General features: G+C 43.1%; 1 protein-coding gene across 1 annotated transcript in view; it reads right to left on the bottom strand.

Moving 5' to 3' along the window:
* Positions 1–25,414, bottom strand: part of TNS2 (tensin 2) — a 128,452-nt gene that overhangs the window by 25,028 nt on the left and 78,010 nt on the right. Inside the window, exons 5-12 of the mRNA XM_075851823.1 lie at positions 24,865–24,903; positions 20,370–20,416; positions 20,069–20,240; positions 18,358–18,408; positions 16,930–17,052; positions 16,762–16,826; positions 13,038–13,121; positions 10,753–10,865 (exon numbers count right to left, since the gene is read on the bottom strand). Coding sequence (XP_075707938.1) covers positions 10,753–10,865; positions 13,038–13,121; positions 16,762–16,826; positions 16,930–17,052; positions 18,358–18,408; positions 20,069–20,240; positions 20,370–20,416; positions 24,865–24,903 — 694 coding nt within the window. The remainder of the gene's footprint in view (positions 1–10,752; positions 10,866–13,037; positions 13,122–16,761; positions 16,827–16,929; positions 17,053–18,357; positions 18,409–20,068; positions 20,241–20,369; positions 20,417–24,864; positions 24,904–25,414) is intronic.

Genomic DNA, 25,414 nt, shown 5'->3' with positions numbered 1-25,414 from the left:
ATTTTCTGAATAAGAAAAACCTCCATATACCTTCATATGAAATCAGAGACATATGGAGATAAATATGGGCATATTGATTTCCATGGGGGAATAGTGTATTACAAAACTGTATACTATGAACCTGTAATATGGCCGAGTCTCATGAACAAGAACACTTATACAACAGATTGTAATCTGCTAACATCCTGCAAGGCAAACATGGGGAAACTGAACTTATGGGAACTCTTCTGATGGGACAGTTTCTGTTAAAGTGGACCTGTCACTAGGTCATATAAGCTGAACTGGTTAACTGACCTGAATAGCGCTGTCTCCTTGGGCTGTTTTGTTTTTTTCCTAGATCCCCCCGTTCCAGAGATATGGCCCTCCGTTTTGTTGGAACCCTCTATGCTAATTTGGTGTAGTTAGCCAACAGGGTGTGAACTACCCTCACGAAGTTGATTGGTCATCATCAGAGGCAGGGAAGATAGCTCCACCCCATTGGCTAACTTCAGAAAATTACCATATAGGGAGCCAACATAACAGTGGGCAATATTTCTGGAACGGGGGAAAGGGGTTCAGAAAAAAAAACAACAGCGCTGTAATCAGACAGCGCTATTCAGGTCAGTAAACCAGTTCAACTTATATGATCTGGTGACAGATCCCCTTTAATACTTATGATATCCCCAAATAAATTATTCACATTAGTTTACAACTGCTTCTAATGTGCCACTCACATGGCAACCCTGTAATTTTTTAGGGGTATTATTACATATATTTCCCTGGAGATGCTGATTTAAATTTCCATTCCTTCTTATTGATCTTTCCTATGGCTGGACATAGATATGACTTGAAGAATCCCTGGCATTTTACCAGGGTCTGCAAACAGTAATGTCTGTGGGGAAAGTCCAAATAACTTTGACGTTTCCATTTAGGTAACACAGGAATCAGGATAATTGATTTTCTACCTGTCCAATACTTTGTTCCCTCTAAACGAGATAAGCGGCATCAGACATATCTGGCAGGTGCTTTCCTTCTTTACTACTTAGGGACATAACATGACTATTTGGCCTGTTAGTGAGCATATCTTAACAAAGATAAACTAAATAATGTAATAGTCATGGAACAAGGATGGTTCCAAGATAATACACAGCTGTGAATAGCAAATAGTCATAAATAAAAAGTCAAAGAATTATGTTAAATGGCAAATCAACTGACGTCTATGATATTAAATAGAAGTTAGTGCTACGCTGCATGCTAGGCTAACACTGAGCAGATGTCTGACATATGCGAGAAGATGAGTGGTATGTACAGACCACAAGGGAAGCGGAGTGACTCAGGTCTGGAAACCTGCGCTCTCATCCTATATTCTAGCTATATGGGAACAAGCATTAGTTGCATATGGTTTCATTACATTTCAGAGTGATATACATTTAGGGTTTTTGTTTTTCCAAACTAATTTTGGATGCTTGAAAATGTTGAATTCCACATGGCAATGAGCAGTGGGAGTCTATGTCTAGCACGGCATCCAATGGCCAAGGTGGAGTTTATAATACAGTTGATGCTAATTCTATGGATCTGGGAAGCAGATGTGAATGGAAGCCAGGAATGATGAGAAACATATGTGACTAAAACACATGTATAATGAGCACCATGTAAGCTGAAATGAATAGTGGAACAGTCACAGAGAAATTCAGAACTGCATGCCGATAAACTCAGTTCCTTCATACTCCAGCCATGAAAACATGCAGCCAAGGGGGGGCGGAGCTAACCGCACTGTGAGATGGTCGCTTGATCCCGGCGCTCCTCACTGAGACGCAGACTTCCACGGCTGGAGGGCTTTTAATTACACGATAATGGTCCGTACAAGTCGGGACAAATCGTGTGACTCCCGGGGGACCCCGAAAACCGGTAAAACGCAGTCGGAGATGGAGAAATTCCTCCATAAAAAGCATCTCTCCCCGGCCGGGAAAAGCAAGATGGCGCCGGAGAAATCACTCCCGCCGGAAATAAGCCGCGACGATGATTCTGATGAAGAGAGCTCCTGTACGCACTCTGATGCTGGAGGTGGGTCAGATCCATTACCTATCACTAGAGCTTTCTTGAAAAAAGCATTGGCTAGCGCGATGTCCCCAGTATTAAAGGAACTGTCTTCCATTAAAGCGGACATACAGCATGTGGGGCAAAGAGTGGCAGTACTGGAGGACACTCAATCCGCCATTATGCAACAAGTGGAGGCCGTGCAAGGTGCAGTAGCTTCACATGTCTCCCATCTAAATCATACTTACCTACAGTTGGAGGATCAGGAGAACCGCAGCAGGCGGAAAAATGTCAGGTTGAGAGGCATCCCAGAGACGGTATCCACAGAGGAGATCTTGCCAACAGTGAGGATCATTTTCTCGACCATTCTGGGACAGGAAAAAGCGGCGCAGGTCATTATTGAGAGAGCCCATCGGGCATTACGACCTAAGCCATCTCGAGACGAACCTCCCAGAGATGTTATCTGCGGTCTGCTCAATTTTTTGGACACGTCTGCCATTCTCTCGGCTGCACGAGTGATTCCCGACTTGGCATTTGAGGATAGCAAGATACTGGTCTTCCAGGATCTAGCTGCCAGCACCCTGGCCAAAAGACGGCTGCTGAAGCCCTTGACCGAAGCTTTGAGGCTAAGGAAGATACCCATGCGATGGCTGTTCCCGTTCGGCCTGGCGATCCTGAGGGAGGGTCGACAGATCACTATCAGGACGCCAGAAGACCTCGCTAAAGCCTGGCCGAAAATAGGCATGGAGAAAATCGACATACCGGACTGGATGCCGATACAGCGAGATGTCCCGACATGCGAGGTCCCTGATCCGCACACTTGGCAGAAACCCCGGAAGTTTAAGGCCCCACGTAGCAACACAAGGAGAGGGTTTGGACAGCAACTGGAAGCCCCATGAGCCCGTTCGGGGCCCCCGCTAGAGGGGATTTGACCACTTTATATCCTTTACTTTTTGGCTAAGTTGTTATAAGATTTATGCCCTGTCATTGTGTTGTTATGATGTTCATCAGCACGTACACCCTCCTTTTATGGCACAAGATTGGTAGATTATATGGAAGTCTGTGTTCTCTCTTAACATTGAATGAGGTTGGTTTCCTCGTTTCACCCCCCTTGCAACTCTGTAGTCGGGCCACGACATCTTAAGACAAGGGACATCCTCTGTGGGATAGGAGGTTCCCCCTTAATACCTTTTTGCCTATGGAATGTCGTTGCCTCACTACATCTTTTTCTATTTTTTCTTTTGTATATAGTTATATGTGTGTTTTGCATCCCTCCGGTGTTCACGCCTACATTGTATTATGAAGCTAATTGTTTTCTGAATGGGTCATGGCCCCGATTACTTTCTTGACACTGAATGTAAATGGGTTTGGGACACCGCAAAAGAGGTCTCAGGTGTTCAAAATGTTTAAACAGGATAAGCCGGACGTCTTGATGTTGCAGGAGACTCATTTCCGCCATGAGAGGTTACCCCGCTTGCCGTTGTCCTCGTACAGCCAGTGGTTCCATAGTACCCATACATCGGCCTCTAGAGGTGTGACTGTAGGTATTCATAAAGATTTTCCATTTAAAGTAGAAGTTTCAAAGGCTGACCCGGCAGGCCGATATATTTTTCTTAAGGGTTCTCTCTGCAACACCAAGATGACTATAGCATGCTTGTATGCCCCCAATGATAAACAGATTCCGTGGTTGCTTAAGACATTACGTATACTTAAGAGTTTTGGGGAGGGGATGTCAGTTGTGGGAGGGGATCTAAATGTGGCGCTGGAACCTGATCTCGACTCTACTTCGACCGCCCGTGTGTTCACTCATCGAGCTATGCACAAACTTAAATTGATGTTATATAACTGCCAGCTAACGGATGTATGGCGTCTCTCCCATCCACAGGAAAGAGACTATACATTTTATTCACATCGACATAAAGTATATCGCAGACTAGACTACATCTTTATGTCTACGCCGTGCCTTTCGAATTTGCAGTCAACTTCCATAGGGCATATTACAGTTTCAGATCATGCCCCGGTGCTGGCTACAATACATGTTCGAGATCTGCCGGTCAGATCTTGGTCTTGGCGGCTTAATGACACGATACTCTCAGATGAGGTGCACACGGGGGTCTTGGGTGCGAAATTGGAGGAATATTTTTGTCTAAATAGTACACCTGATGTAACAGTGCCAGTAATATGGGAAGCCCATAAAGCATTTATCCGAGGTGAATTCATTGCATTATGCTCTCGTTTGAAGAAGGATAGGAATAAGAAAATGCAGTCTTTGCTGGCGCAGATCTCGGCTCTTGAACGACTACACCAGCAAACTCTGACAGCTCCATTACGCAAGGAATTGGACTCCCTCCGTCATAATCTTAAAGATATGTTAAATATACAGACAGCAAAGGCCTTTCAGAGACTCAAATGTCGTATATATTTACATGGGGACAGGGGCTCAAAATTGATGTCCAAAATGCTCAAGACTCAAACGGAGAAATCCTTTGTTTCCTCTGTTAAGACTGCCTCGGGTCAGCGGGTTTCTACCACTCCTCAAGTGGCCGAAGCCTTTAGACAGTTCTACGCTAACTTATACAATCTAGACGCTCAAGGTCCAGCGAGTTCATTAGCCTCAGCACACGAAGACAGAGAAGTGGCGGTTCGGTCTTTCCTCAGCAAACTGACTTTTCCCCAATTATCAGATAGTGAAAATACATCCCTATTGGCCCCCTTCACGATAGAAGAGTTGCAGACCAGTTTAACGAGCATACCCTCGGGGAAATGTCCAGGGCCAGATGGACTACCCATCACGTATTACAAAAAATTTAGTAGCATACTTCTCCCACACTTTCTGGAGGTATGTAATTCTCTCCTGAGTGGTTCTTCCCTCCCGCCGCAGGCTCTGGAAGCCTTCATTACTCTCATTCCAAAAGAAGGAAAGAGTCCTGATGACTGTGCAAGCTATAGGCCGATTTCACTGTTAAACACAGATGTGAAGTGGTGGGCCAAACTACTGGCTAGCAGAATAGCTAAATTTTTACCGAAATTGATAGCAGAAGAGCAGGTGGGTTTTGTTCCGCGGCGGGAAGGGAAGAATAACATCACTAGAGTTATTAATGCGATACACCTCGCGCGAAGGAAGAGGGTTCCTCTTGTCCTTTTAGGAACTGACGCTGAAAAGGCCTTCGATAGGGTCGACTGGAGGTTTATCCAAAGTGCCTTAGAAAAATTTAAGTTTCCCCAGCCCTTTATAAGTGCCATATTCTCCCTATACTCAAAGCCTTCAGCCAAAATTAGAGTAAATGGAATATTGTCAGCCCCTTTCTTCATAAAAAATGGCACCAGACAGGGCTGTCCTCTCTCCCCGGCTCTTTTTATTTTGGCCCTAGAGCCACTGTTATTATATATTAGACAGCATGAAGAGGTTAGAGGATTGAAGGTAGGGGCGGTAGAGCATAAAATTGCAGCATTCGCTGATGATCTCCTTTTATTTATCACCAACCCACTGTCGGCTCTGCCGCACCTACTGACGCTGTTCGATAAGTTTGGTTTCGTTTCCAACTTCAAAATAAATCTTAGCAAGTCGGAAGCGTTAAATATCAATGTCTCCTCCCGGATCATTCTTAAACTGCAAAATTGCACCCCCTTCAGGTGGCCATCCGGGGCTATAAAATTTCTGGGGGTCATGATTCCTGCTGACCTGAGGGAGCTCTTTAGTCTCAATTATAAAGCCCTTTTTGCTAAGATCCGTAAGCAATTGTTATCCATGAGAATCCCGTTTATGTCGTGGTTTGGTAGGAAGAACTTACTCGCCACTTATATACTTCCGCAGATTACGTACCTGGTGTGTGCTTTACCTATAGAGGTTCCGAAGAGCTACTTCAGGAATTTCAAATCCCTATTCATTTCCTTTTTATGGGGCTCTAAGAGATCCAGACTAGCATACTCCTTCCTGATACAAAAGAAGGAGCAAGGGGGCATCTCCTTACCGGATCTGGAAACTTATTTTATAGCGAACCATTTAGCCCGCTGGACGCAACTGGCAGACGGGGGTAATACCTCTCTGTCTGTGGTTATGGAAAGATCCCTCATGGGACCAGAGATGTTGGGATTGCTATGGGTTCGATCTGCCTCGTACTCCTCAAAGGGATACTTGAGCCCAATCACTAAGGGAACGATGGCGGTGTGCCACACGGCAAAAGCCTTGAATATGTCAAAACAGCTCCTCTCGCCTCTTGCTCCTTTGAGTGTCTTGCCCTCATATTTGGGTAGACCGTCCGATAGAACAGCGGATTTTTGGAGGTGCTTAAATAAGGTACAAGTATCTGAATTGTGGGAACTAGATGGGCCGCCCGACTTGCAATCGGTTTTTAAGGGACGGGATCTGAAGCAACCAAACGCACTACAAATGGCAGATTATACAACTACCATTGGTATGTTCAAAGCTCAATCACCTCCATTAAAAGTAGACCCGACCTGGCTAGAAAATTACATATTATTACCGGCCACCCCGTCTAAAGTTCTGTCTAAATTGTATAAAGGCATTCTATTGGAGACATCTTCGCAAAAACCTCATTTTGTGAGACAATGGGAAAGGGATTTGGGCTTGTCTCTCTCCAAAGAGGAAGTAGGGTTTATATTGAAAGCCGCTCAGGGGTTTTCTAAGTGTGTACGTATACAAGAAAATTCCTACAAGCTGGTAACACGTTGGTACCGAACTCCGGACTTCCTATTTTCTATAGGTTTAGTCTCTGATAATTTATGTTGGAGGTGCCGAGAGGGTCCGGGCACCTTTCTTCACATCTGGTGGTCGTGCCCCAAGATATTAAGCTATTGGAGGGGGGTTGAAAAAATAATAAATTCTGTCTGTTCCACAAGTATTACACTAACATCAGCACTGATACTACTCTGGTTGCCAATACCTGATTTTACGCCATCTGTACACAGTCTTCCGACCCACATGATCTCTGCTGCTAAATTGCTAGTGCCTACCTTTTGGAGACAGTCTAACCCACCGACGGTGGAGATATGGTTAGATAAAATGCAGCAGATATGTAGATTGGAGGAAATGGCTGCCTGGATAGACCATTCAAGGGAGAGATATCTGAAAATATGGAAACCATGGCTGGTCCGGGAGGTGGGGGGGTCATAAGATATCCATAAACACTGTCTCCACAACTCAGCACAATTCTGTTATTCACGTCATGTTATGAATTAAGAGACCTTTTAAATTCAAGTCAAGTTGAGTCCTATTTGCATACTTTCAACCATTGTAATGTGGCAATGTGACATAAAGGCGTGACACCGGAGGATGCTACTACCATGTTCTTATTTTCCTGTATTATGTCTTAGCTATTTTGTACTCTTACTGAGATGCATGTCAGTTCAGGGTCTCTTGTGGGTTAGCTTGTATTGTGAGGATGTTGTTTCCTTTGCGATGTCTATCTGACGTCATTTTCAGAGAGTTGTAATGATACCCAAGACCTGTATTCTTGCTTTGTTTTCATTTTGCAAACCCTGATACCTGACTTGTATTGTATCGTATGATGTCTTCCCTTGTATGTTTTGTGTACCAGTTTAATAAAAAGAGATTTTGCAAAACATGCAGCCAAGCCTTATAGATAAAGAATAAGAATACACAAAGTCATGGCCACCCAGCTTTACCAGACTCCGAGATGCATTACATGTATCTACTGTATGTGATTGTTAAAATTGGGAGACTTGCCATCAGGAGTTGGTAGCAATGGCGGATATTTCCTGTTGTTATTTTTGAAAAACAGTGAGAGAAGAAGCAAATATAACTAAGAAATGGTTTTTTTAACCTATTTTTTAACATTTGACACAATGGAAGAAGCCGTGACGTGCTCAAAACCAGTGGCAATGAGCATGAAGCCAGGGTTTCACACAATTGACATGTCCTGCATTGACACCAATTTTTATTATATATCCGTTTAGCTCACAAAAGAGTAACCTTCTGTAGTTCATGGGCACTAAGGCTGTGGGAGCACCGTTGCTATTGCCCTGGGCATCGCTTCTGGCAGCATAACCACGTAGGGTTTGTTCCCATGTTCAGATTTATGCAGCCTGAAACTGCACCAAAAAACGACATACAGACCAATGAGTCTTGAAAAGTGTAGTTCACATGTGCGGTTGTCATACATGCGGTTTTAGAGGGGCGCTGTGTTTTTCTTTTGTTTGTTTTTTAAGCTGTAGCATGCTCTATCTGATGCCGTAAGCATTTGATTAATTTTCCTCCCATAGACTTCTATAGGGAAAGACGCAACGGCATTAAAATGATGCGTCTATTTAAAATAGCAGAGGGAATAGTGTGGAGGAAAAAAAAAGTGAGGCCAAGAAACACACATAAAAAAAACCAGTATTGATGCAGTTTTTGGTTCTATTTTTTGAGCCAAACACAGAAGTGGACACAAAAAGAAAGTGAAGAATTTGTATTTTCTGTGTAAATTTCATTCCTTTAGCTCCACTTCTGGCTTTGGATCAAAATACTGAGCCAAAAACGGAGCCGATCAAAACTGTGTGTGTGAGACTGACTTAAGGCATGGTCACACGTGGCGGAATTGCAGTGGAATTCTCCAGCAGCCGTTATTTACATTTGTTTCTATACATTTTTAGGCAAGTTAGTTCAGACGTTGCGGAAAACTCCGCTGCGGACCGTAGGCTGCGGTGCAGAATTTTCCCTCCGCAGAAGAAGCGGAATTTCACTGCGGATTTCAGCCTTTGCAATGCAAAAACTGAAATCTGTGGCAAGTCCGCTGTGTTTTCTGCAACGTCTGAATTACCTGTCAAATATGCAAATGTTTGTGCAGATTCGTTGCGTAATTGCCCCAAATCTGCACCAATATTTGCAGCGGAAAAACTCCACCACATGTGAACATGCCCTTAGGCTTCATGACGTCTGAGTCAGGGCTCCGTTCATGGGTTTTCGTCTGAGCTTTCTGTCAGGGGAACCCATGAAAGGAATCCTAACTGAAACAAACCTATGGTTTCCGTTTGCATCACCATTTCAATGGTGATAGATCCGGTGCAAATGGTTTCAATTTGTCACTGTTGTGTAAGGGTTCCGTTGTTTTGACGGAATGAATAGCGCAGTCAACTACAGTATTGATTCCGTCAAATCGAATAAACTAAAATGGTGATGACCTATGGTTTCCATTTGTTTCATTTTGGATTCCGTTCATGGGTTCCCCTGACAGAAAGGTCCAACAGAACCCATGAACGGAGTCCCGACGCAGATGTGAACGAAGCCTTAAAACTGCATGAAAAATGCATTGCATTTTTAAAAATTTCATGCATTTTTGATAAGGTTTTAGGGCACATTCAGATGTGGCGGAATTGCTGTTGAATTCAGCTGCGGACAGTCCGCAGTGGAGATCCGCAGCAGACAGTTTGTCCATTGGTTTCAACACCTTTTTAGTTAACGTCGTGCAGACGTTGTGGAAAACTCCGCTGCGGACCATAGGCTGCAGTGCGGAATTTTCCCTCCACAGCATGCACTGTCTGTTGCGGAGAAGAAGCGGAATTTCACTGCGGATTTCAGCCTTTGCAATGCAAAAACTGAAATCGGTGGCAAGTCCGCTGTGTTTTCTGCAACGTCTGAATTACCTGTCAAATATGCAAATGTTGGTGCAGATTCGTTGCGTAACTGCCCCAAATCTGCACCAACATTTGCAGCGGAAAAAGTCTGCCACGTCTGAACGCGCCCATAATTTGTCTTGTCTTGGCGGCTCCTATTAGGGTGGTTTCACACACAGTGTTTTACTGCGTTTTTTTGTGGTGTTTTTAATGGAGTTTTTTAAGGCATTTTTTTCATACAGTTTTACGTGCAGCCATATGTTGCATTAAAGTCTATAGTAAAATATCAAATTCCTTACACTCAACTGCAGTTTGGTTTGTGGCGTTTTTGGGGAAATTATGTGGTCAGTGGCATTTTTTATCAAACGCAGCATGCTCTGGGTTTGGCGTTTTTTTTTCAGACTTCACTATAGGATTTCAAAAACTCCGGAAAAGAAGCATGTACAAAATAACACCTCATGAAAACGTCACCAAAAACGCATGTTACATTTAAAACCTGCTAGAGTTTTTAAAAGCGGTTTATTTTTTTGGTGCAGTTTAATTGCCAGAACATAGCCTAAGGGTATGTTCACACGGCCTATTTACGGACGTAATTCGGGCGTTTTTGCCCCGAATTACGTCTGAAAATAGTGCCTCAATAGCGTTGACAAACATCTGCCCATTGAAAGCAATGGGCAGACGTTTATCTGTTCACACGAGGCGTAATTTACGCGCCGCTGTCAAAAGACGGCGCGTAAATAGACGCCCGCGTCAAAGAAGTGACCTGTCACTTCTTTGGCCGTAATTGGAGCCGTTATTCATTGACTCCAATGAATAGCAGCGCCAATTACGCCCGTAATGGACGTGGCGTTCAAGCGCCTGCACATGCCGTTACGGCTGAAATTACGGGGATGTTTTCAGGCTGAAACATCCCCGTAATTTCAGCCGTTACGGACGCCCTCGTGTGAACATACCCTGAGGCTGGAATCACACATGCAGATTTTGATACAGTTTTTTTTTAACCATACACAGGAATGGATCCAAAAAGAGGGAAAGTATAAAGGAAAGACTGATATGTCTCCTCTCAGTCTTCCAAATAGGAGATTCCCAGCCTCTCTTTCTTATTATGTATGTTACACTTGATATTATATGTCAGTTACAATCATTGATATGATTACTTACCCCCATCATTCTGGAGTGCTGGGATAACTGGTAGTAGTACACACTGCAGCGATAACATGTCACTGCTAATCTTTATGGTCCCAGACAATAATCCTCCAAAATAATTGATATACCTGCACAAACAGATTTTATTAATTTTCCTTGTATTCCAATTGGTGCAGATGTCTTACAATATATACCCATTTAACAACCAGAGCCTTGTAAAAAAAAGTGGAATGCTGTCCAGATTGGCGCAAAATGACTCTAGTGCAATAGTGCAGGGTCTGAGGGGGCGGTGCATGACACACACATTCTAGGAATACCAAATATAGAATTCATGCACTGCCCCTTTAGGCCCTGCAATAAGAATAACACAAAGTAACAGTTTTTCCAGGAGTGTTAGCCACATGCACACAACCGTGCCCGTAATCACGGTCCATGATTACGGGCATGGCCAGCCACGGACAGCCAATGTGTACCATACTGGAACAGGAATAAGTGAATATATTGTATAAAGGTAACCTGCACAGACTGGTTTTCCTGCAGGAGATTGGGCAGATACAACTGGACAGTGTGTGAGAAGATATTGAGCTTTTAAAGGGATTATCCAGTTCTTTAAAATACATGGCCTATACTTACGACGGATCATCATTGTAAGATCATGGGATCCGGCTCTCGGCACCCCTGCTAATTAGTTGTTTGAAGAGGCCGCGGTGATTGGACCGCTGCTTCCACATCGCTGTTCATGCTGCTCCGTACTGCACAGCTCTGTACTTTTAGTAGTGGTTGTGCATTTTACTCCAACTATATCCCATTCACTTGAATAGAATGAAGGTGTAGATAGCTGTAATACAAGGCACAGCCACTACTAAAAATACAGACTGTGTCTGGTAAGAAGTAAGAAATGAAGAGGACGTGGCGCTTGGATCCCTTCTAGCAGTTGAGAGGCGGTGGTGCTAAGAGTCAGACCTCCACAATCTAATATTGAAGGCCTATCCTAAAGATAGGCCATCAATTTTAAATAACCCGGATAACCCCTTTAAGAAGATCAAAATTGATTATATTGCAAAAAAAAATAAAATAAATAGATTAAGATGGTTGAAAACCTTTGTGTTAATTACTTGGTCATTTCCTTTCACATTGACAAGAGAAGGTTTACACCCACTAAGCACCAGTGACCATGGTGGCAGAGACTGCAGGGATCCGTGGCATTATTCACATGAGCATTGAATACATCCGTGTGACGGTCGTTGAAACAATGGCCGTCACACGGACTCATGTTTTTCAATGGGGCCGTTCACACGGCCGTTGTTTCAACGGACTGTGGGAAGGGTCCGCTCAAAAATAGAACCTATTCTATTTTATTCCGTTTTCACGGATCCCCCCATAGGCTCAAGTCTATGGGTATCGGTGAAAACGGGACCCGCACGGGGGCACCTTGGACGTAAAAACGTCATATTTTTCACGTCCGAGTTTCCGCCACGCTCGTGTGAATCTAGCCTTAGGAATGGCAGATGTCTCAGTCTCACCAACCTTCGGCACCAATGAAACATTTTCTCATGAAAGTTTGGCTTAAAGGGGTTGTATGAGACTAGAAAAACATTACTATTGTCATCCTGAAAACAGGACCACTCCTGTCTAAAGTCTGTGTCTGGCATTGGAGCTCAGCCTCATTAACTTGAATGGGACTGAGTTGCAATACCAGACACAGCCTCTGAATAAGAGTGGTGCTATTTCTAGTGGAAAGCATCCATGTTTTTCTAATCTCATAAACCCCTTTAATTAAGTGTATATCAAACAATGCCCGGCCTTACAATAAGCATGTTTATTTAGGTGATAACCCAATGCTGTATGTTATACAATGCTCTTCCAAAGGTCATAAGGGTCGGAAGCATTGATATCCTCAACTACATTGGATCAGATTGGATCAAAACTGGGAATTGTATGGACATATGGGGTATTAATTGGTTTATTCATAAGACTTCACCTCTGAGAAAACTGCCGGCAGATCAGATTAATATCATGAGATCTGACTTCACTAACAGTTTCCTAGTCATTCCTGTAAGGAAATAAGACTTATTCTGCCAATCTGTATCACAGGAAACCAGTTCAGTGAAAATCATTCTGCTGCTTCTGATAACAGGACACAGGGCAAGGGAATATTTCTCTTCTAGAACAGGAAAAGGTTCTGATTTCCCAACTGCATGGTAAGAAAACATTATTGAAGTGGTTTGGCATTGTATGTGATACATGGATAATGTTCGGGTTCCCGGGTTCACTGTCGTTACCAATATTTCCACACTGACCTGCGCTGGGATGGATGAAGCGATGAAGAGACCTTATCTTCACAGAACTTTCTCATGGCCAACGTGCTGAGTGCCTGATCCACACTACAAACAGGGAGCGGAAACAATACACGTGACTGACAGCTAGGGGAAGAACGGAGAGATAGGACGAAGCACGAAACGTGGAAACAATTCATAATGTAACGGCAGAAAGGCTACAGACTGCAATACCATGGAAATAGAATACGTTACTTTTAAAAGAAAAACATCTCATGTTATAAAATAGTTCATTTACTTGGCATCTGGTGTTCTTGCTGATTCTGTACAACCTATATCCCCCAGCTGCTGGCAAGGAATTTTGGAAATTGTATAGCTAAAGAACCACAGTTGCCAACCACTGGTTTACAGCATCCAATAGAACTTAAATATATATTGATTCAAGGAATTTAGTAAAATTTATAAATGTGTGCGTAAGCTTTCCCATTAATTTACAATGGCAACAACTATAGTCAACTGAACGGTCACTACTCATTAAACCCTAAGGCCAACGTCCAGATGTATAATAATTCTTTTTACTGAGGTGGAAGTGGTTTGTGTAAAGTTACAATTGAAGGGATTGTAATAACATTTCACCATTGATATTATTTGTCGGGAAATGGTTATTAATATGATGATAACATCCTATAAAGTCCCTCAATGATATCATTAGATTCTGTAATATGTATTTCCCCCTTGCAGATGTCTCATATCAACCATGTGAAAAAATATATGCCCTTAATGGAGGTACCCCCTTAGGATAGGCCATCAACGTGAGATTGGTGGGGGCACAGGACCAGCAGTGCTCACTAGAGAGGCGCTGGCCCTATACTGCAGTACCCAACACAGCAGTATCCATATGCATGCACTGTGCAGGTACCGCATTTTAGCCCATGCAAGTGAACGGGGCTCATCTGCAGTACCATACATAGCGACTTGGAGTCACATTGTGTCAGTACTGCAGTGAAAGGCCTGCTCCTTCGTTTTGCTAATATGTGGGTCCTTCACCGATTACACATTGATGACCTGTCCTAAGGATAGTCTATAAATGTAAATCTCTGAATACCCCCTGGCTGTAATGATGGGGTAGGGAGACAGACAGGTGAGCCCTAATCTACCCGCCACTCAGTCCCTGCCTACTTGCACAGCCCATCCTAGGCGACGACGTACAACTGGGCAACGGTCTCTACGCTCAATATGTGTACGACAGACAAACAGACAAGGGTACACAGAAGCTAAGGGAAATGGGGCAGTTGCCCACGGCAACACCGTTAGCAACAGGACTAGTGAACGAGCTGAGTCAAACCAGGAGTGTACGAGGTACCAAACGCAGAGCAGGAGCGTAATCAGTAAAGCCAGGGTTAAAATGAAGCAAGGTCAATAATAATAGCAGGAGCAGCAGAGCCAGGAAACAGGAAAGAATCACAGGCAAAGACAAGCAGGAAATTAAGGTATAAATAAGCCGAGGGTGGGAGCTAGAACCGTCTGGCCAGGCTGTGATAGGTAGGTTCTCCCACTCCTGAGCCTACCAGCCTGAGTGGTGGTAGATCGAGTCACTCTATCAGACCTAGGAGCAGACTGATTAACCACGGGCGTCGACACAGAAGCTGTGTCAGGCAGATCCTTTACACTGGCCATATACATTATATAATTGTCCCAATATCCATGACAAACTGATGCGTATGTAAACAGTCTGCCTGTCCCCCGATATCTGTACTTAAGTGAAACAAACAATTTGGCATTATGGATTTCAACATACCCAACTCTTTGTTCCCCCTGGAGATAAGCCACTGCCAGAGGTGTCCGGCAGCAATTTATCGCCCTTTCCATATGATAATCCTAGCATACATAGTTAAAGAGGCTCTGTCACCAGATTTTGCAACCCCTATCTGCTATTGCAGCAGATAGGCGCTGCAATGTAGATTACAGTAACGTTTTTTTATTTTTAAAAAACGAGCATTTTTGGCCAAGTTATGACCATTTTTGTAGTTATGCAAATGAGGCTTGCAAAAGTCCAAGTGGGTGTGTTGAAAAGTAAAAGTCCAAGTGGGCATGTATTATGTGCGTACATCGGGGCGTTTTTAATACTTTTACTAGCTGGGCGCTCTGATGAGAAGTATCATCCACTTCTCTTCAGAACGCCCAGCTTCTGGCAGTGCAGACACAGCGTGTTCTCGAGAGATCACGCTGTGACGTCACTCACAGGTCCTGCATCGTGTCAGACGAGCGAGGACACCGGCATCAGCGTTTGCAGGTAAGTAGCTACATTGACTTACCTGCTAACGCCGATGCTGCTGCAGAATCAACTGAAGCCTCTGGTGCCGGTGTCCTCGCTCGTCTGACACGATGCAGGACCTGTGAGTGACGTCACAGCGTGATCTGGCAGAAGCTGGGCGTTCTGAAGAGAAGTGGATGATACTTCTCATGAGAACGCCCAGCTAGTAAAAGTATTAAAAACGCCCCGATGTACGCACATAATACACGCCCACTTGGACTTTTACTTTTAAACACACCCACTTGGACTTTTGCAAGCCTCATTTGCATAACTACAAAAATGGTCATAACTTGGCCAAAAATGCTCGTTTTTTAAAAATAAAAACGTTAATGTAATCTACATTGCAGCGCCTATCTGCTGCAATAGCAGATAGGGGTTGCAAAATCTGGTGACAGAGCCTCTTTAAGGGGGAGTCGAAGGAGATACCGATCGGTCATTTGGCTGACGGTTATCTTGTGTGACTGGTTTTAGTTAATCAATCGACTAAATGTAATTTATCATTAGATTTAGTTGACCGATCACAGCCAGGCTTTATAATAGCCTGCCAAGATGAACCTTACGGGAATAAAGTAGTCACCACAAAGCTTGTACCAGTACAATAATATGTCACAATAAAAAGGTATTCCAGAAGAAGTGAGAAACTGTCTTGAAATTGTGAATTTTACCCATAGTGGCCAGCTTGCCAAAATTACTGAAATTGTGTTGAGAGTTAATACAGAATGTTACAAAACATAAAAGGAGGACATCCAGAGAACTGAAGACCTCTCTAGCCTCAGAGAAGGTCATTGCTTGGGACATCACAATAAGAGTAATAATGGGATATATGGGATTATAGCCAGGTGGAAACCACTATTATCCAAGAGTAACATCAAAGCTCATCTACCGTCTGCAAAAACAAAAACACCAGGTTGATCCCAAAATGCTTTAGATAATGTTCTATGGACAGGTGAGTTAAATATGAATTATCTGGGTCACAACATTCAACAGTAAGAATATTCTACCTACAATCAACAGTGGTAGTAGTGTAATGGTGCGGGACGCTTTTCTGCTTCAGGACCTGTAAAATTATTAATGAAGGAACCTACTAATGTATAAGAATTGTCTTTAATAACAATGCGAAAGACTGATATCAAATTATCAGAGCCTTTTTTTTCCATCAGTTGACACTGAGGATGGGGCAACAGGGGCATTAGATTTTTACAAGGGTGATATGGATGTTGGATAACTTTTACCTCAAATAAATGCAGTAATAGATTTTCCTACGTCTAATATTACATATTGTTGAATGTGTAACCAATATGTATTGACTGGTAAGATCCGGAGGGGGTCAATACTTTTTCACAAACATTTATGCTGGAAATGGATTATGATGCATCCTTTTTCTATACCTATATGCAGTATATAAATTTACAATGAAAATTAACCAAACAATACCTTGCAGACACCTTGCTATAGTGCATGTAAGATGCAATAACCACTCCGGTCTTCCCCTGATTTCCCTGGCAAAAGAAAGGAACGTTACCAACTCATGGTGACACACTGTACAGAAAAATGACCTATATTTTATTCCTTAGTTAACATTGGTACCATCCTAGTCAATACCTTGCAGTGCAGGACCACCACATGCTGTGGGTCATTGTTGAGCCAGGCCTCCATTGCTTTACAAATGGAGCATATCACATCAAGTGGCGGTGCATGGCAATCTGGCCAGAAAAACTCCTGAACCTAAGAGACCATAAAGAAGGAAAATGCATATTACGTGGTTTACCATTTACAAAGGATTATTGAGTTATGGGTGGTTTGCCTGGAAACATGACATATATAGAGTATGAAAGTGACTGAAGAGTCACAGCCCCTCTTTGAATAGAACGATCTGCTATAAGCCCCTGCAGTTTTAGGCTTCGCCAATCTGGTGTGGAGGAGGGTTGGTGAAAGCAAAAGTAAGGAAGGTAATATAAGACAAGTAGTGCTATATCTGGAGGAGGTGCTGTTGCCGGCGGGAGCCAAGGTCATAGACAAGGTCGGCTGATCAACCAAAAAGAGCTGTTTTGGCATAGAATCAAAATAAAGCAGCTGCCAATAGGACTAGAACGGTGTTAATGTGTTTTCTGTGGTGGTGGTGGTGGTGGTGGTGGTATGTGGGAGTAGGAAAACGCAGTGGCAAGGCTGGGATATTATGATGGAGGGTGGTGGGATAGGGGAAAATAACTGCTCCTTGTTAGGCTATGTTCACGCATCGCAATTTGTTGCAGATTTTGGAACAAATTTTCATGCCGATTTTTAAGCCAAAGTCAGAAGTTGTTTCAAAAGAAATAAGAGATAGAAGAGAAGAACTTATACTTCTCATTCCTCCTGGATCCACTTCTGGCTTTGTTTAAAAAATCTGCATCCAATTCTGCAACAAATCGCGATGTCTGAACAAAGCCTCATGGAATCTGATCTGATCCTGATAGGTGGAACACCTCAATCTTTCATTTACACCAGTGAGCTAAAGGATAATGAATATAGGAAAAGTATAATTTTGGGCAGTGAGAGACCTCAAAAGTAATCCAACCGCAAATGGATTTTCAAAATATAATGTAATATAACAACAACAACAATAAGAATTAATATAATGAAAAAGGAAGACAAGGAGGGAGAATTATAAAAACAGGTACAAATGAAAAATTTAAGAATGAAAACAGGTACAAATGAAAAATGTAACAGTGCCCGTAGAAACAAATCAGATTCCAGCATACATTTTTCTGAGTTCCTTTTGTTAAGCAACATGATAGGTTACTATGTGCAACTACTCCACTTTTTATTTGCACCGGTTTTGATCATTTTGCCCATATTTATTAGCAGAATATATAACTAGTATACGTGAATATCATTTATATAAAGTTTGCCAATGCTCAGCCGGTTGCTGCCTCAAACATCAAAATTCATGGCAAGATACTACTCATTTTAGACAGGTGATCATAAACTCTCCAAAGCCACGCACCCTCTGTACGCAGACTCCCTGTTAATACTTATTTGTAATACATTTACCTTTGGGTTGAGCTTTCTAATATCATTTCTTTTCCTTGACAGGTTAAAAAACTGTAAAAAAAAATAAAAATACAAAACATAAAGGACAAAGAATGGAAAAGTGAAATCTCATCTGTTTATTTATATATATGAACACTAGACCTATAGAAATATATTAGTGTTTACAGACAGAAGGCACTATGAGCAACATTACTTTCAGGTCACACCAGTCTCTTCATTTGTACATTTAGAGGGATCAAGACTTTGGCTTAAAGAGAACCTTTCACCTGCCCATACATGTGCAGCTGAGTGCAGCATGTAATGGGGAGGGCTGCACAAACCCTGGGGCACTTTACATTTTTTTCCTACCCTCCTCCGTTATTTAGATATCGGTGCCGTTATATTTGGAGCCTGATATTTAAATAGCCCCATGAACTGTCAATGGGGCTTGTACTGGCAAGGGGGCGTGTTACTATTTCTGTGACACTATCCAATCAGATACGGACAGTGTTACAGCATGAGCAAGAATAGAGGAGACAGTGTGCGCGCGCGCGCGCACGCTCTCACTCTTCAGCTGTCAAGATCAGTCTTCTGCCGCACTGTCAAGGGGGCGTGACACTGCTATGGACAGTGTAAGAGCTGGGGAGAGGACACGCAGTGACACGCCCCCTTGCCATTTCGGCAGACAAAGTACAAGACTGATTTCTCGCAAGAACTGAAGAGAGGAGAGCGCGCATGCGCGCTCTCCTCTCCCAAACTCTTACACTGCCTGTAGCAGTGACACGCCCCCTTGCCAGTTCGGCAGAAGACTGATCTTGACAGCTGAAGAGTGAGAGCGTGCGCGCGCACGCACACTCTCTCCCCTATCCTCGCTCTTCCTGTAACACTGTCCGTATCTAATTGGACAGTGTCACAGCCATAGTAACACGCCCCCCTGCCATTACACGCCCCATTGACAGTTCAGGGGGTTATTTAAATATCGGGCGCCAAATATAACAGCACCGCTATCTAAATAATGGAGGAGGGTAGAAAAAAAAAAAAAGTGTAAAGTGCCCCAGGTTTTGTGCAGTCCTACCCATTACATGCTGCACTCAGCTGCACATGTATGGGGAGGAGAAAGGTTCTCTTTAAAGGGGTTTTCTGAGATTTGTGTTCAATTTTTGAAAACCCTTTTTCTGTGCTAAAATATACTTACAGCCTTGAAAGGGACTGTCCTCGCCATCATGGCCCACTGCTTTACCCACTCTGTGCCAATCATGGCACAGAACTGTGGTGTTGGGTTCATGGGGCTGTGCCACAATTGGCTGTCATTGTCATGTGGCAAAGGGTCAGTACAAAAACCTGGAGGTGGTAAAGCCATAGGCCACATCAGTGGGAACAGCCTTTTTCAGGACTAAGTATATTACAAAGATTTGTATTTTATAGTAAAGGGGTTATCCAAAATTCATGTCCATCGTGAGAAGCCCCTGTAATATATTAATAATACAATCATCATTTCTCATCTATTATCATCCGAGGCTTGCTTGTAAGAACAATATATGACAAAAATATACAATAATAAAAAAAAAATACTAGTAAAATTCTACCAGCTGATTCTTAGTTACATTTTTGTTTGGTGACAACCCATAGATAAACCAGTACAGACTCACTCAGAAGTTGACAGAAGAGATCTCCATGATCGAAATCTAGTGGTGAAGTTTTAATCTTAGGAGGAAATGTTCTTCAAGCTTACCAGATACTTGTCCTCGTGTTTGGATCTCAGCATGCTTGCTACTTCCCGCAGATTGCTACGATATCGCTGTTCCTCCAGGATGGTGGGGAAGAAGACACTAATGATACGTTCTGTGATGTATGTCAGGTCAAGGTCATAGCTGCGCTGGATCACTTGGTCCAGGCTGAAACTCCTGCATCAAAGAAGGCAAAACAGATTGTTCCTCATACCCTTACTATATGGGTAGTTAATATTGCAGACGGTAGTACACATATAATGGTGTTTTTATATAACTAGAGCAGTAAGGAGGATCGACCCTCACCTTGGAAGAGAGCTCCTTTGTTTGATATTGAGAGATTTGGTGGAACCCTGAAAAATACAACATAGTAGTTCAACATAAAGTTATGCAATGATATGAACACATATTTGATTTTGTGTTTAAGAAAAACCCCATATACCGTGCAGTATACGTTTTTAACATAAAGATTTATGTATGATGTCTGCCACTCTATGGTATACATAGAGTGGCTTTACATTTGCCACATATGTCGGAAGATTTCCCTGGCATACGCACCAAACAAATTCAACTGTGTTCACATCTTCGTCAGAGGCTCCGTTATTTTGTCCGCTATTTTTCCTGCTAAAACGATGGACACCATGACAGAAACCCGACGGAAACCATTAAAGTCAATGTGTTCGGTCGGGTGCCGTTAGACCCGGTGTTTCCGCTTTGACGTTGTTCTGCTCATATGATAGAGCAGAACAATGGAAAACCAAAATGGAAATGTGAACGAAGACTTATATGTGCAGAGCCTATGACAAACTTTTTTCCTCTTTTTACACCTTCTCTTTGGAAACTGTTTCTAAATCTCCCAAAAAATAAATAAATAAGTAGGTATATAGCTGCGGTGTTGCTATTGCAGTGTGTGAACGTGGTTTAAAGGGACCAGTACTTGGAATTAGTTGAATTATACTCACTTTCAATTCCATAATAAGAAAAAATTTGTTATACCACTGGCCATTTATTAGAGGAAAAACTGTTACGGTTCACTACCACTCACCATATGTTGACATGCATTACTTGTTCAGTAATTAAAACAGACTTAAAGGGTTATTCCCATCTTAGATATTTATGGCATATCAACAGGATATCCCATAAATGCCTGATACATGCGCGTCCCAGCTCTGGGACCTGCACCTATCTTGAGAATGGAAGTCCCACGAATTTCCCTGGTGAGGCGGCCGCTGACATCTAAATGGAGAGTAAGGGGAGAGGTGACCGGCATTAAGAAAACAGCCAATCTTGCTTTGCTATGCTGTTTCCGTAACTCCCTTTTTTTTCCGGAGATGGGAATATCCCTTAAAGCCAAGCGAGTCCAGAGTCCTTGCTCTCACCCAGTGGTTGAGCATGCATACAGGGAAGACTATCAATCACTGACTGGATACGGACTGTAACGTCTATGGCCACGGCCTGTCGTTCTGACTTACCCCTCGACGGCCATGGACATCCGAGTTCCTTGCAGCATTGTCCTTCCAGCAACCCCTCTTGCCTCCTTCTACTGCATTGCCCGAGGTTCTGATGCAAGTGGACCAGCTAAAACTCTCCGTCCAGGAGAAACAGCGCAGGCGCACCTCTGGACTCTGTTTATATTGCAGCCTCGCTGGCCATGTCGTGCGTCTGTGCCCTCAGAAGCCAAAAAACCCCAGCGCCTAGGTTTGGTTGGAGAGACAACCCTGGGCGCCACTGCATTTAATCGAGAACTCTCTTCCAAACTGTTCATTCCCGTAACCATCATTGCTGGCGAGAGGTCCCATCCGGTCTCTGCCTACCTGGACTCTGTCTTTGTTTAAGACTTCAAGTGGGAGCTTTTTATGCTGAGCTCATCTCCCTGTTTGTCCTGTCCAAGACCGTCAACCCCGTTCTGCTGGGTTTGCCTTGGCTCCGTTTGCACGCCCCAGTCCTGCATTGGAACTCTGGAGAGGTTCTCCAGTGGGGTCCGAAGTGTCTTGACCGCTGTCTGGGTCATATCCTGGCACTGCAGCCTTCTCCACTTCAGTTATTGGCAGGGTTGCCTTCTTGTTTCTCTATGTTCTCTGATGTCTTCGATAAGAAGGAAGCTGAGACCTTGCCGCCACACCGAGCATATGATTGTCCGATTGACTTGGTTCCTGAGTCATCTCCTCCTCGCGGTAGAGTGTACCCTCTCTCCTTGCCAGAGACCCAGTCTATGTCGGCCTACGATAAAGAGAATCTGGAGAGGGGCTTCATTCGTAAATCCTCATCCCCGGCCGGAGCTGGGTTCTTCTTTGTCAAGAAGAAAGATGGATCGCTACGACCTTGCATTGACTACCGAGGCCTCAACCAGATCACGGTGAAGAACAGTTACCCACTGCCTTTGATTTCTGAACTGTTTGATCGCATACTGGGGGCAAATTTTTTTCTAAACTGGACCTGCGAGGGGGGGGCCTACAATCTGATCTGGATTCGTCGAGGTGACGAGTGGAAGACTGCTTTCAATACTCGCGATGGGCACTATGAATACCTAGTTATGCACTTCGGCCTGTGTAACGCCACCGCAGTGTTTCTAGAATTTGTCAATGACATTTTTCGTGATCTCCTTTATGTTTGTGTTGTGGTGCATCTCGATGACATTTTGATTTTTTCCCCAGATTCAGTAACTCAGAGTCATGTCCGCCAGGTGTTGCTTCGTCTGACTTAACCCTCGACGGCCGTGGCCATGGACATCCGAGTTCCTTGCAGCGTCGTCCTCCTGTGAGATGCCGGCACTCACTTGCGGATATCGAGACTGTCTCCGGAGGGCGCGCCCACGCTTGCACGGTCTTAAAGGGCCAGTGCGCGCATAATGGCAGGAAGTCTGCAATCTAGGCTATAAAAGGGGCTCTGCCCTCTTGTAACTTGAAAGAGCGTTGTTCGTTACTCAAAGTTTGTCTTGCTAATGGTCCCCTAGTGTCTTCCTGTTTCCTAGTGTTCCTTGTCCTGTAACCTGTTTCCGTGCTATCCTTATCTAGTGCCGTTCTGAGCTGTTGCCATCTTGTGCTTCATTCCACGCCTGTTCTGCTACGCCTTGCCTGACGTCTACCTTGCCGCCTGGTCCATGCCGTGTCTGCCTTGCTACTGTCTACATTGCCTCAGGTATCCTCTCTGAACTATAGACTCTGTACTTTACCTGTTTGGCCAGTTGCCATCCTGCTACGCGGTACGAACCAGTGGGTCCACACCCCGCATCGTGACAGTGACTATTTATCTCAGAAACCCAAGTACGGGTGTGGATTTACAGGGTGTAATTTGTAAAAAAAAACAAAAACTGTATACGGTTCTCAGATAGGGCAGCATATAAAAGTTGACAGGTCTTCTGTAATATTGTTTCTCATTTCCATATTGGATTGGTTATCCAATTCCCAGTAGAGCCGCCACTCCCCTTGTTTCCCTCTTGTTCAGAAAACTATTGCAAAACACTAATGTGAAAAGTGGTTTGTGGTGTTTATCCAGGAGCAACAAGAGCACAAAAAGCAAAATAAAGCCAGGAGGTCCTGAACAACAACTAGTTGTAGATTTCTGTCAGGAAATAATTCCCTCTAATATAGCTAAAGCTGTATAAACCATCCAGTCATTTATATGATGTACATGTATAATCAGATTTTAATGGTATGTTTAACTCTGGACTCAATGTTACAGATTATCTTGTAAGATTCTACAAAAAAGATTCACAGTTCTGCTGGTTATAATTGGAAATAGTAAAAAAAAACTTTTCGACAAACCCCTATCTGCTTAGTTGAGCTCCTATAATGTAGTGGGACAGTTAGTTCTACCTACATAACATTATAGTACAGTGCAGTGCTTGGTATAAAGACGAAACTTCCCAGAATGCTAATCACCAGAATAGGCTCTGGGCAGCCCACAAGGAATGCTGGAAGATTTCAGCTCTGAAGCCTGCAGAATTATAAATACAGCTCTGAGCTATAAAACAGACTGTAACTCAGGTTCAATGCAACCTAAGTTATACAATGTATTTACAAAGATGCTCAGTTGTATAGGTAAACTGGTGTTCAAAGGTGAACATATAGATTTGTAATAAATATCACTAAACAGAGCAGAAGTGCTGACGCTTTGTAATACAGTACAGTTTGGTCAACAACATAAATGTCCAGCGTGGGGGAGGGGCGGCATGTATATATATATATATATATATATATATATATATATATATATATATATATATATATATATATCTGGCCATTGAATACATTTTTAGGGATCTATGGAAGTAGACCCTGATTGGGTTTTTACTTGCATTCTTTGAATATCATATTTCTATATTAAGTTACTTTAAGCACACCAGATAACTGATCAGAAGAGCCAATTGCTCCAAAGAGATTTGCAACATGTTATAAATCTCTGATCAAATTGAGCAATTTCGAGATAGCAGAGGGGTAGGGTCCCATATGTCATGGGCATACCCATGCCACGTGCAACTGCATCATTTTCCCTATTAAATATAAAGTCGGGCATCTCGCAGATATAGGGGTCCATAGTATACATACATACATAGATATATATATCTATCTATCTATCATGGATAGATATATATTTCAGAAAGATCAGTATACCAGTGTGTTCCCTTCTCTCTCCCCTCCTTCCCATCTTCTTCTCTAGAACTGGCTGTGTCACTCTCTCCTCAGTCTCAGCCAAGAAAAACTTCACACAGAAACACAGCCACGTCCTGCTCATTTCCATTACCCCTTCCTTGCCAGTCCCTTTACTTTTCTCTAAATTTATTAACCCCCTCCCTCCTTACCATGTGCTGGATGCATGGGCCGGGAGCTGTTCTTCTCCTCTGCATGATAGGACACAGGTTAGTATATACAAAACAGTTTTCATCCCAAAAATACTAATAATAATTATAATCTTTATTTATATAGCGCCAACATATTAAGCAACACTTTACAATTCAGAGGGAACATGTAGAGACAATATCAGACATTATATAGTGGCAAAACGAATTTACAATCCAAACAAGAAGAGTAACGACCCTGCTCGAAAGAATATGCAGTTCAGTTCTGGGCTCCGGTTCATAGAAAGGATGCCCTGGAGTTGGAAAAAATACAAAGAAGAGCAACGAAGCTAATTAGGGGCATGGAGAATTTAAGTTATGAGGAAAGATTAAAAGAATTAAACCTATTTAGCCTTGAAAAAAGACGACTAAGGGGGGGACATGATAACTTGTGCAAATATATGAATGGCACATACAAAAAATATGGTGAAATCCTGTTCCATGTAAAACCCCCTCAAAAAACAAGGGGGCACTCCCTCCGTCTGGACAAAAAAAGGTTCAACCTGCGGAGGCG

The sequence above is a fragment of the Rhinoderma darwinii genome, chromosome 2, assembly GCF_050947455.1.
Source record: "Rhinoderma darwinii isolate aRhiDar2 chromosome 2, aRhiDar2.hap1, whole genome shotgun sequence".
NCBI lineage: Eukaryota > Metazoa > Chordata > Amphibia > Anura > Rhinodermatidae > Rhinoderma > Rhinoderma darwinii.
This window is presented reverse-complemented; position numbering and strand designations above follow the sequence as displayed.